We start from the raw sequence: 12,327 nt of genomic DNA on the forward strand, positions 1-12,327 counted from the left end.
ATCCAGCTGCTCGTAAACACAAGTGCATCAGGGAATTTTCTGCTTCTCTTTTCAGTGGGAGTTTCCCTTTCCATTTCCAGATACCTCCAAGGGATCTGCCACTGTGTAAATACCCTCTCCCCTTCCCCACAGTGGTTGGGAGAGCATTTCCCCAGCTGGCCCGTCCTTCCTGGAATTAATTGTGTGTTTGATGGAAAACTGCAGCTGGTTTTTTTTCAGCATTTCCAGCCCCCCCACCTGAGCCACAAACACCACCACTGAAATGTGGTTATGGAAAGAACAGAAGCCTTTTCTTGTCCAAGATCACTTTTATTTCCCTTGTTTCATTAACTTCAGTGTCTGTTTGGTCTCACACATCCACGCTGACAGGGAATTCACACCAAATGCAGAATCTGGGCAGCACCTCCCCGAGCCCACGGTGGAGCTGCCGGCTCTGCCATGCCCCTGACCAGCAAACACATCCCTCCAGTACATGGTTTAACCCAAGAAGAAAGGAACAGGATGCCCTGCTCCCTCTCCTCCACCTCCCCACAACCCCCTTTGTACAGCTCTCTTGGACCACGGATTTCCCTCTCCTGCCATGGACCAGGAACCTCGGGCACCGCGCTTCTCGCCGGTCCTCTGCAAGCTGTCGCTTCCCCCTGCTCTGACTCTTCCAGAATCTGTTCCTTTTAAGAAACAAAACTCCTCCTGACTCTGTCAGGTCTGTCTGCAGCCTGGGAGCTGCTCCTTGCTGCCCCAGTGAAAACCTTAGTCCAGCTATAAAGGTCCTCACGCCACTGCCACGGCTGGGAAGCCTCTCTCTGCCTCCAGCCCCAAAACCAGCCCCTGTCCTCCCCGGGGCCTCGAGTGCTCTCCGGAGACAGAGCTCTATGGCTCTATTTATTTGGGCTAATTAATCTCTCTCTCTCTCTCTCTCTACCCCCTGCCAGTTACAAATTAGGATGTAAGGGTGAATTTTGGCTCTCTGGGTATGGACTTTGCTGCATCGCACACCACCACCCCCCAACCCCTCCCAAAGTTTAGTGTTCTGAATTGCTGAGAACATTGGTCCGTTGTGGTTCCCCCGCGTGTACTGAGCCCGCCCGATGGCTTTCAGCATCTGTAGGCACTGCTGCCGGTTTGTTTTCTCAAGGAAAAAAAAAAATCATATACTGGTCTGCTATAAATTCAATAATACAATCCTTAGTTCTGAAGATACAGTTTCCATATCGTTTATAAACATTGTAAGACATACATATGGATAATTGAGGGGAAGAGGGGGAGCCTGTGCAATTGTTGGGGTGTTTTTCTCAGATGTGTGAACATGGTTACAAAAAACACACCTCCTGCAGGTACCTCATTTCTTTATGTGTTGGGTTTGTTGGGGTTTGGTTTTTTGTTTTTTGTTTTTGTTTAATTCCACCTCTAATCAGTCTTTCCTTTGGTTGTCGGCTACTCCAAGCCCAGCAGGCAAGCCCTGTTCTGCTGTAATGCCTGAGATATTCAGGGGTTTTGAGATTGTCTTCTAAGAGATTCCCAGCCAACTTTGGCCTCTGGTTTTGGAGCCAAAAGGGCTAAAACGTGGGAGAACCAAATGTCCTTATTATATCGGCATCAGTGTCCTTGCACTCACTTTCAGAGAGAAACAGTGTAGGCTTAATCGGTGATGGTTTTTACAGCAATTATGTTCCTTTCGGTAATTGGAGGGGTCGTTCGGAGCGCTCTCAAACGAACGGGATTTCACAAGAGCATGGATACAGTCCATTTGTCTGGGTGCTGTCACCGACGAATTGGTTACCACCCCCGTTATCTGCTTTTTGTAAGGTTGGCTTTTTTTGTTGTTATTGTCGTAGGTGCTCGGTTAGGCTGTTTGTGACAAGGTGTGATAATGCCTTTTAATCTGCTCCCGCTGCGCTCGGCACAGTCCGGCCGGGCACGCAGACAACCCTCGCAGGAAGCCGAGACAACGTTCTTCCCTTCGCCAGGCCAACGCTGAGCCACGTACAAAAAAACAAGAAGAAAAGAAACTCTGGTCCTTTGTAGATTGGTGGCAGTACAAGCTCCGCTCCGTCCGCGGCCGGGGCCGGCGGGGCTCAGCGGATGACGGCCGCCAACACCACCAGGAAAAGCAGGAGCGACGCCCTGAGCCCCGGGCAGCCGGCCGCCTGCTGGACCCCGCTGGGCGGGCGGATGGGCGTCCGCCGGGTGCACTTACCCTTGCGCCTGGGCGACAGCGTGGGCACGGCCCCGAAGCTGTATTTGTGCTGATAGTCAGGCACATAGTCCGGGAACTCCTGCCCGTTTTTACGCGGCCCCAAGGACACCGGTTTGGAGGTTCGGTTGCGGCTCTTGTGGCTGGTGCAGTTCTTGCCGGGTTTGCGGTAGCCCGGCCGGGAGCCCGGCGGGCCGGCGGGCTGGTTGCTGTGCAAACTGTTCTCAGCCCCTCGCTCCTTCCCCTTCTCCTTGGAGGAGTGGTGGGGGTGGTGGGATTTGGAGGCCCCTCTGTCTGCCGTGGAGAAGGTGTGTGTTTTCATCTGATGGAGCGACTCGGACCCTGAACAGTTCCTAAAATCTTCTGCTCTTAGCACCTTGAGGTCCTTGCCGTGCATCTGCTCGGGGGACTCGCAGATGACGCTGGAGCTGGAGCCTCTGAACCTGTGCAGCCATTCCCAGAGGGAACGGGCTTTGCAGTCGCAGCTCCACGGGTTCCCATTCAGCCTGAGGAACTCCAGGGCTCCCAGGTGGGCCAGGCAGTCCCCTTGCAGCTCCGAGAGGCTGTTATTGAACAGGAAAAGGGTGGTCAATCTTCGGAGGTCATGAAAAGCCCGCCTATGAATCCACTGCAGCTGATTTTGATGGATGAGCAGCCGATCCAGGTTTATTAGTCCCCTGAACGTGTTCTGATGGAGGCTCCAGAGCTTGTTTCCATGGAGAAAAAGATGGCTGAGGTTAACCAAGTCAACAAAAATATCGTCCTGAAGGAACTCAATGTGGTTGTCTTGCAGGTAAAGGTATTGCAGGTTGTGGAGGCCACCGAAAATCCCGCTGGGGAGAGAGCTCAGCCCGCACTTGTACAGATACAAGGCGTGGAGTTTCACCAGCCCTTGGAAAGTGTCTGCAGCCAAAGCCCTTAGGTAGCGGTTGTCCCCCAGGTCCAGCTCTTCCAGGTTGATGAACCCGTCGAAGGTGTTGGGGTCGATGAAGGTGATGTTGTTGGAGTAGATCCAGAGGGTGACCATGGAAGGGCTGAAGTGGCCCCGCAGCAGCAAGGTGATCTGGTTGTTCTGGAGGAAGATCCTCTCGCTGTCCTCAGGGATGCCCTCGGGGATGGTGACGAAGTTGTGAGCCTGGCAGCTGACGGTCATGGGCGAGGGGTAGCACACGCAGTCGGTGGGGCAGCCCAGGGCACCGGGCACCTTCAGCCCCAGCAGCACCAGCAGCAGCTCCGCAAACCCCCCTGTGCGGAGAGAGGGGAGAGCGGCGTCAGCGGGAACCGGGCACCTCCCGCCCACCCATCGCTGCTCCGGAGACTATTCCGGGTGAAAAACGCCCCCAATTAGCTCAGCCCTCCTCTCTGCTCATGAATTACCCACGCGGCTGTGATGAGTAGGCTCATCACCCACGGCAGCTGAAACGTGATGTATGGAGTACTCCCTGCCTCCTCTCCCTGCCTGCAACAGGCGCCTGGTTGTGTTCCCAGCCCGGAACAGGCAGGAGAAACTTTCTCGGTGAGAATTCAGGCAGCAGAGCCCCTTTGCCTGCAGGCAAGGAAACGCCGCGGTGTGAGAGCAAACAGGGGCAATTCAAACCCTCGCAGGTGCTCCCACTCCTCTTGAAATGCATCTGTTAAATCGCCTGCACATATTGGAAAGGAAAAGCTGCAGAGATTCAGCAATTCCCAGCGAAGCACCTAAAATCACACGTGTGCGGTGCATCCCACTCCCCCCAAAGGCACAGACCCATCCCCACCGTCTCCTTTCACTACAGTTGTTAGACACCACCATCCACCCCGAAACCCGAGCGCTTTACAGGGAAACATGTTGTCAGCAGTTGGTGGAAAAGGCTGAGCCGAAAACTCCGTTTGGAAGTGGGATGCTCAGACATATTTTTAAATGGATGTCCTGTGGCAAAGCATATTGCATCCTCTAATGCTACAGAATGTGCCTGTGACTGGGGTTTTTCTCGCAGCAGAGAAGCAGAGAATGAGGCAGAACCGTGCCCTCCCTCTGCTCAGCTCCTCAGAGCTCGGGTTCCGCCGCCCCACTCGCTCTTGTCTCGCTCCCACTCCTCGCACCAGGCTTGCTTTCAGGCTATTCCTTCTGCGCCGAGTGGCTTTTCAGACTCGTTGCACCAGACTTGTCATTTCTCATTCAGATTTTCCTCCTAGATTTGGCTTTTTCCTCTTACACGCAAAATTTGCTCATGTCTAATGAATTCTGCCTCTGGACTTTGCAGGGAAAAGGAGTAACAGCGGAGCAGCGCACAGCTGCCGGTGCCATCCTGCCCACGAGTCCTGCTCAGCTTGTACTAATCTGAAAAACGAGAGTGGAAGTGGAGTTCATCTCTAATTACTCCACGTCGTTATCACCAGCTAGTCCAAGAGCCAGGACCCCTTGGGCTTTTACAGTCCTTCTTTTCAGTGCCTACAGCCTAATACGAGTTGGAGGCACAAAAACCTCACTGTTTTCTTATTAATTGTGTTTGAAATATAACTGTGTGGTTGCTGTTGCCTTTTCCCTGGTATGGAGATCTATTGCTGTTTAGTTAACAGCAGGTGACCCCTCCATCTAACCCTATCCTTTCAAGGCAAAGTTGCCACATATTTTAGGTAAACTGAGTTATTCAGACTCTCCATAAATCACCAGTAAGAGCCAGTCATCGCTGACTGGGCGGTTAATAGGGGAAAAAATAGCATCGCTGCCCAAAGCATGGGATGGAGCCTTGCCTGGGGATGGGAATGAGGGGGATGACTTCCAGGCACTGCCCTTCAGAAACGAAGCACGGGCTACCAGGAGGGATGTCTCATCCCTGCGCCACTGCCAAAAAGGGCTGGTGAGTCGGGAACGCTGAATTCGCGACAACTCCTACGGCTGTGTAGGAAAAGGAACATTCTCCAAGTCACTGCCGTAGCATTTTGGCTTTGCTGTCGTGCCTCTGCACGATGAGCGAGGGGCTGCGCTGGTGGGAGCGTCGTGCTGACTACCCAGAGCTCCCTGCCAGAACGGGAGCCCTGGCTGCCACTCACAGCCCGGGAAACAGCGGTGTCCTGAGGATATTGTGATTATCCTCTGATGGGAGGGATAAAGCAGTGTTTGCAGATATGTTCTGCTGGGTTTTTCAACTCGAGGATGTGCTCCACCAAGGTGGGACAACTCCACGTCCCCCGTCTTACCTCGGTGACACCGGAGCACGGCGCCTTCTGTAGGTCTGATGTTTATTAGCAAAACCCTGCCAGGCACAAGTGCTGTGACGATCTCCCACATGCAGAGTCTGTTATTGCAAATACCAAATCACAAGGGTCTGAATCAATAAACCATCTCCCAGCTACACGCAGCAGGTTGGAAGATTACATATTGCTTCCAAACAACAGTTTTATGCGCTCTTCCGTGACACGACAGTTGCCAGGCTAACGGGATTACTGACGGGAGGTGGAGCTGGGCAGGGATCTGGGAGCACACAGGATTTCACGTGTAGGGATGGTGATGACAGGAGGCTGTTAGCAATGCATGGTGATGGACCAAGGCAGCCCAGGCCTCCCTGGAGCACGGCCAAGGTGGAGGTTCCTGCAGAAAGGGAACGCGGCGTTTAACAGCTCGCTGCCTGCGGGGATAACTCCGGAGGTAAAGGTCAGAGGGAACTGAGTTCATCTCTTTAATTAACAGGCGGCTCTGAATTAATGGCTGGAGCTCCTATGGAGAGAGAGATGGCATTCCTGCAGCCAGGGATGGCAGTGAGGATAGGCTGGGGTTGTTACTGGCTCTCAGCTTCCTGAGAATAGGATGGGGGGAAGAAAAGACAGTGGTGTCTTTCTCCCTGTTGTAACTTGGGAGTGAGGAGAACGGGGAAACAGAAGGATGGATACTTGGGAAAAAAGGGTGAACAGGATTTGGATGGAGAGTAGGTTTACATTAGGTATAATGAAGGAATTTTCCTTGCCAGGGTGGTGAGCCCCTGGCACAGGCTGCCCAGAAAAACTGTGGCTGCCCCATCCCTGAATGTGTCCAAGGCCAGGTTGGATGGGGCTTGGAGCAGCTTGGTCCTAGCGGAAGGTGTCCCTGCCCTAGATGTTCTTTGAGGTCCCTTCCAACCCAAAGTAATTCCATGAAGGTCTGGACTCCCCAGTGGATGCACACAAGGCCTGTGGTCTCATCCCTTCCAAGCCTGTAAAACCTGCTGCCTGCTTAGTGCTGTGAAAAGCTGCTCCTGGCTTGCTCTGGCACTGCTCCCAGTTCAGATCCGGGAATGAGATCCCCAAAAAGCAAAAAGGTTATGAAGCCATGAAGCTCCTGAGGCTGTAACACCAGCACTGGGATATCCAGCAGCCAAACCCCACCGAGGCATGGCAGCCAGGAGCTCTTGGGTCTCACTGGGCTTCCCAGACTGGAAAACACCATGGGAGCCCCCTGAGAGGCCCCAGCCCAGCTCTCCTGAGAGTTTGACCCTGTCTAACTTGTTATTCCTGACTCAGCCCTTTCAACTTCATCTTGTAAAGGTTGGGAGGCACACGGAGGGTCACCAGCCCATGTCGGAGCTCGCCGGGGAGGGAGAGCTTCAAAAGCAGCACAGAAAAATCCTCCAGGAACCTGCTGGTGAAGTGAGTAAACCCAAATCCCTGCTGACACGGATAAAACCAGCAAAGGGGTGTTTATCTCCTGCCTCTCTCCCACTGACGTGCTGTGTCACCCCGGCCTCTGCTCGCCGAGTCCTTCTGCTGCCTCCTGCCTCTGACTGAGGTTTCAGTGATTGGAATGAATTCGTCTGACTGTCCAAACCATTTCCCATGTAACATCCCTCTAATTGGGCATTAATTAGGCATCAGTTAATGAATGCTTGAAATAATTTATCTTTGGATGCGTCCAGTTTGCAGTCTTACTTTTAACAGCATTAGACTCATTATTAGATTAACATCTTTATAAATGTTCTCCATTACCTGCTTGTTTCCATTGTCTTAGCCTTATTACTGAGAGTGAAAATCACTCCTCCCACATGCATTATTGATGAGTAAGGACTTTCTATATGTAGCACGGGATTAATTGTTATACAGTGTAATGCATTTAGCGTGAAGCCTCAATTTGTGCAGGAGCTGAAGGCAGCCAGAAGAATGCAGACACCCGGAGCCAGCATGAGCAGCCAGACACTGCACATCTCTCTCCAGCCCAGACCAGGTTCCTCCCAGGCCGGTGCCAGCACAGGAAGAAATTTGAAAAAAAAAAAAAAAAAAAAAAACCAACAAAAAAACCCTGGTTTGATACCCAGGATCAAAGACAGATGGTTTGAAGGGTTGCAGCACTTCTCTGCCACCACGGCAGGGACTCTTGACTCTGCAGTGCCACTTGCTCCAGAGAGCCAGGTGTACCTGCCCCGGCAGTTTTCTTGCTTTTTAAGGTTTAGAACACTTTGCTGTACCTCTGAGCCAGGCAGGGACTCGGTTTCTTTAGAACACGATGCCTCTTACTTTCATTAGGAGGCTCAGACTCGAGGCCAAGACATCACTTAGGACAAGGATGGTGGGAATCTTGTCCTGCAGGATGACCCCAAAAGGCAGCCCTGGCACAAACCCCAGCACCCCCTCTTGGTGGGCTGCTTCTCCCTGATGGATATTTTCACCTCTCCACCCGGACAAGCTTATGTGGGTCAGAGCCTGCCTAATTCTCCAGCAGGAGAATCCGCTCTCGAGGATGGAGCAGGTTGCTTCTCTTCCAAATCTCTCCTAAACCCACCATCTGCTTTGGGAGACCCATCTTAGCTCGTGTCTACATGCAACTTGACTGCCTGCTTACTGTGTCCATTACCAGGGCTGCTCAAGCTGTTAGATTTATAAGCTCTTTAGAGCAAAGCCCTCGTCTTCTGGTGGCTGATTTATGTATCTTTGCTGCCATAAAACACTATGTATAGCTACTACATAATATAAATAATAATACTTAACCAGAGTGCGCTACAAGTGGGGACAAAGCATCTGCTCACAGGCGGGATTATCAAAAAGGGAGAAGCTTCCTCACCACTCACCCTCTTTTGAGGCCAAACTCACACCTGCTCTAACACCAGCACCTCACTGAGCTCTACAGAGAGATTTTCCTCTCCTGTTCCCACCCTGCATCTATCAAAGGATTTTTCAAAATCCACCCCTAACAAGCTGGTGCACAAAGACATGACTGCAACCCCCGGGGGGGAAAGCACACTTTGAAACTTGGGAACGACCTCAGAATTGGATGTTCACATAGAGAGAAACTGTTGTTTAGGGAGAAAAAGCAGCCTCAAACGCTCACAATTTCATCAGCTAAGTGAAGGACGATGAAAGGCAAGGACAGAGTAGCAAAAGCAACTGGGCACGAGCCAAGAGCCAAACTCAGGATCTGGGACGGTTCGACAAAGCAGTGTCAGACCCTGCTTAGCAGCTGCAGGGTTTATTTCCTCTTCTTCTTCTTTTTTTTTTTTTTTTTCTTTGCAACACAGAGGATAAAATAAACATGCCCATGCTGCCTGTCACAAAGCCTAAATTCCCCAGCGAGCAGCAGCTCCCTTTCAGCCTCTGTGCAAAGCCCCTCAGGTGCTGCCCCACGGCCCTGCAGCAGGAGCATCCTCACTGGGATTGCTCCCCAAACATCAGCTGCAGCTCCCAGCACCGGCACACGAGGCTCTGCTTTCTGCACGAGCTGCTTTTCAGCCAGAGAGTGGCAGCCACCCATCCACCTTCATCATTTTATTTTATTTTATTTTATTTTTTTTTTTTTTTTTTTTTTTTTTTTTTTTTTTTTTTTTTGCGACCAGTGTCATAAATAACTGACAGATCCCAGCTGTTTGGAGTTATGGTTTCTGATGGAGTGACAGCTGCTCCCAATCCCCCAGTCATCACCCCGGCAGTTCTGGAACATTTCAGCAACATAAAAATCATTGGAGATAATTTCGGTTTTGCATAATTTGGTTAGGCAAGCTGTGATTTAATGGCAATTATGACCTCCGAGGCAGAAGATGAGCTTGGAGGCTACTGGCTTCACACGACTTTAGCTCGGGGTGCAGCATCAGGGATGTTCCAGGGAGATGGCACTACAAGGGAAAAAAACCTTCTCCAGCAGCTGGAAATTGCCTTCCTTGGCTGGCAAGTTGGAAACACAGTTCCCATAGGAAGAAGCATACAAGGAAATTTGGAAGGAATAGTGCTAAAGGAAAGCTTTGGGAAGAGCCTGGTGCCAAAAGATGCATCAGGAGGTACCTTTCACAGAAAAGCCAGGAAAAGGCTGTAGACTGGGGAGTGCCTTTGCAAACCCTTCTGTGCCACCAGTATCTCATGTGTTAACTGCTACAAACATCCTCTTATCACTCTGAGGGCAAATCCTGTGGCTGAGATGGGAGAGCTGGAACCAGGAATGGGCAGTGGCCTTTGCAGGCAGCTGCTTGCTCTGGGCACTGCCCTTTGCTCTCCCCTCTCACAGGGTTTCTCCTCTCCCTGGGTGCTCCTCACCCATCCCTGAGCCCCTTGGTTTGCATTTCTCCAGCTGTGACTGGAAGGAGCAAACCCTTGGGCAGCCAGGCTGTGCTAGGAGGCCAGCTGCAGGTGGAGAACCGTGTTCAGGAGCTCTGGGGACATCCAGGTGTTCCTGGCTGGGGGAAAAACGTGGCTTAACAGCAGGAACAACTTTTGTTTGGAGATGAGAAGGTCCAATTCTCAAGGTCCAATTTCCCCACTCCATCATGGCTCTCAACCAGATTGGGGTTTGCTGTGAGCTCAAGCTCAGGGCGGAGACCCAGAGCCAGCAGCACCCCAAAATCCAGTCCTTTAGGGTGCTGCAACTTCAATTTACATTTGCTGACCTGGTAACTGGAGCTGCTCACCTTCCCCCACCAAAGTCAAGGCCAAGGTCACCTGGAAGTTTCTGGATGGTGGTCATTAACTCCTATTGCAGTTTGAAACCAGACCATAAATTTCATAGTGTAATAATGTAAAAATCAATAACTCTGTTTGAAACAATAGCTTTGTCTTCCATTTCAGCCGGCTCTGATATCTCCCCACAGACCACGTCCCTCTGAATCACACAAACAGAGAGAGAGGAGCCATGGGTGGTGGGGCTGCTGCTCCCCTGCCAGGTGCCCTCCATAGCTACAGATTCAATTAGCTCATTTATTCCTCTCTTGCAGTTAAACTCGAGCATGATTGAACAGGAAAAAGCAAGGAGCCTTTTAGGCTCAGTCTCTCTGACATCCCGTCCAACACGGCGTCCCTGAGGCTTTCCATGTGAGAGCTGCCCAAAGCCCTGCTCTCTATTGCCACGGGCAGCAGGGCCAAAACCCCAAAATAATTCTGGAAAGATGCAGAACCAACTCAGACAGACAAAAATTAATGGAAGTCCGCTCTTTTCCAGCCCTGGCTTTCCGGGCGAGGGAGGTCTGGCTTGCTCTGCTTGCTTATTTTCTGTTGTTTGCTGTAGCACTGGCTCAAAATATACATCGAGAAGCAGGATTGTCTTTCACATGTTGGTGGATGTGTGATCCTCAAAAACAAATTAGCACCGATTCACTTCTATATAGAGTGCAGCCGTCAGGGAATCACTCCTGAATTCACAGTGAAGGAAAGTAATAATGCTTCCAGCGTGCTAATCCTCTCCAAGAGCAGCCCCTGAACTCTCTCCTGGTGCTGGAGGCACCACTGGAAATTACAATTGTACTGAAAAAATAATAAATAAATGCAGAAATTGGCAGGGTTTGTGCTAGTCCAGAGGATTTGTACCCTAATGTGGAACTCCCTGTTTAATTAGCACTCCTCTCTGTCTGCATCTCCTCCTCCCGCTCTCAAGCTGAAGAAAAAGGGGGAAAAAAGGAGGTCAATGGTGGAAGTGGCTGTGGGATTGAAACTTGGCTATAGAAACTAGTTTAATTTAAATGCTTCTTTCAGGACTAACACAGGCAGAAGCAGAGGGAGTGTAGAGTGTGTTTTCCCAGTATAATCTGCTCTGCTTAACCCCAGCTCTGAGCACACCTTCCGTGGCAGGGATGCCCTTGGTGGAACACTGCAGTGGGATGCTGCTGGTCCTGTGGCTGCAGGCACAGGGAACAACCCCAGTAGCTCAGATTTGGAGAAAAGAGTTTAAATCAGAAGCTGGGCTGCTGCTTGCTGCAGCTGGAGACAGATCTTTGGGATGGGATCATTGGGATGGGATGGGATGGGATGGGATGGGATGGGATGGGATGGGATGGGATGGGATGGGATGGGATGGGATGGGATGGGATGGGATGGGATGGGATGGGATGGGATGGGATGGAATATTTCTCTTGGAAGGGGCTACAATTGTCATCTGCTCCATCTGCCAGAAAGCTAAAGCTTGTTATTAAGGACACTGTCCAAATGCCTCTGGAACACTGACAGGCTTGGGGCATCAGCCACCTCTCCAGGAAACCTGTTCCAGTGTGTGATCACCCTCTCAGTGAAGAAATGCTTCCTAATTCCAGTCTAATCCTCCCTTGGTGCAACCATTCCCACATGTCCTGTCCCTGGGCATCAGGGGAGACAGACCATCCTCTTTCCCTGGGTCTGCTGCAGGGTTTATTGTGCCCCTGTGTCTCACCCCAATCAATCAGCATCTCCAAAGCCTCTGGGGCCTTTTAGGAGTGCAGGAATGCTGGAGGGAAAGGCACATCTCCCTGGGCATGGATGAGTCAAATCCCTGGGTCCTGCTGAGGCTGGAGGTGCCAGTGCACACCAGGATGCTCCAGGAGAGAACAGCATGGACCAGGGAACACCCTGAGCAGGATTCCAGGCATGGATAAGGATTTCACCAGCTCCTGGCACTGCTGTCCTGACTCCCAGCAGGCACCAGGCTGGTCCCCAGCACAGGACAGGGCGCTGGCAGGACTTGCCAGCATCCTGCAGTGAGGCCGGGATGGAATTTGGCAAAGGACAGGGAGATCTCGAGGTCCTTGAGAAGGGACTAATAATTCCAATTGCCCCCGAGGAAAGAAATACAGGAGGATGACTTGAGCTTAGTGGATTGTCTGAGGCGTCTCAGGGGATCATCAGATACTTCCACTCCCTTTTTGTCCTGAGGTGACAAGTTTTCCTTCCCATTCACAGAAATGCAAAGCAGCTCATTCACAGCGGTAATAAGAACGGTGTCCTTTGTAACAAACAGCCAG

General features: G+C 51.5%; 1 protein-coding gene across 1 annotated transcript in view; it reads right to left on the minus strand.

Moving 5' to 3' along the window:
• Positions 1-288: 288 nt before the first annotated feature.
• Positions 289-12,327, minus strand: part of RTN4RL1 (reticulon 4 receptor like 1) — a 29,388-nt gene continuing 17,349 nt past the window's right edge. The window contains exon 2 of the mRNA XM_063173875.1: positions 289-3,439. Coding sequence (XP_063029945.1) covers positions 2,076-3,439 — 1,364 coding nt within the window. The 3' untranslated portion in view covers positions 289-2,075. The remainder of the gene's footprint in view (positions 3,440-12,327) is intronic.

Source organism: Melospiza melodia, chromosome 21 (genome assembly GCF_035770615.1).
Source record: "Melospiza melodia melodia isolate bMelMel2 chromosome 21, bMelMel2.pri, whole genome shotgun sequence".
Lineage (NCBI taxonomy): Eukaryota > Metazoa > Chordata > Aves > Passeriformes > Passerellidae > Melospiza > Melospiza melodia.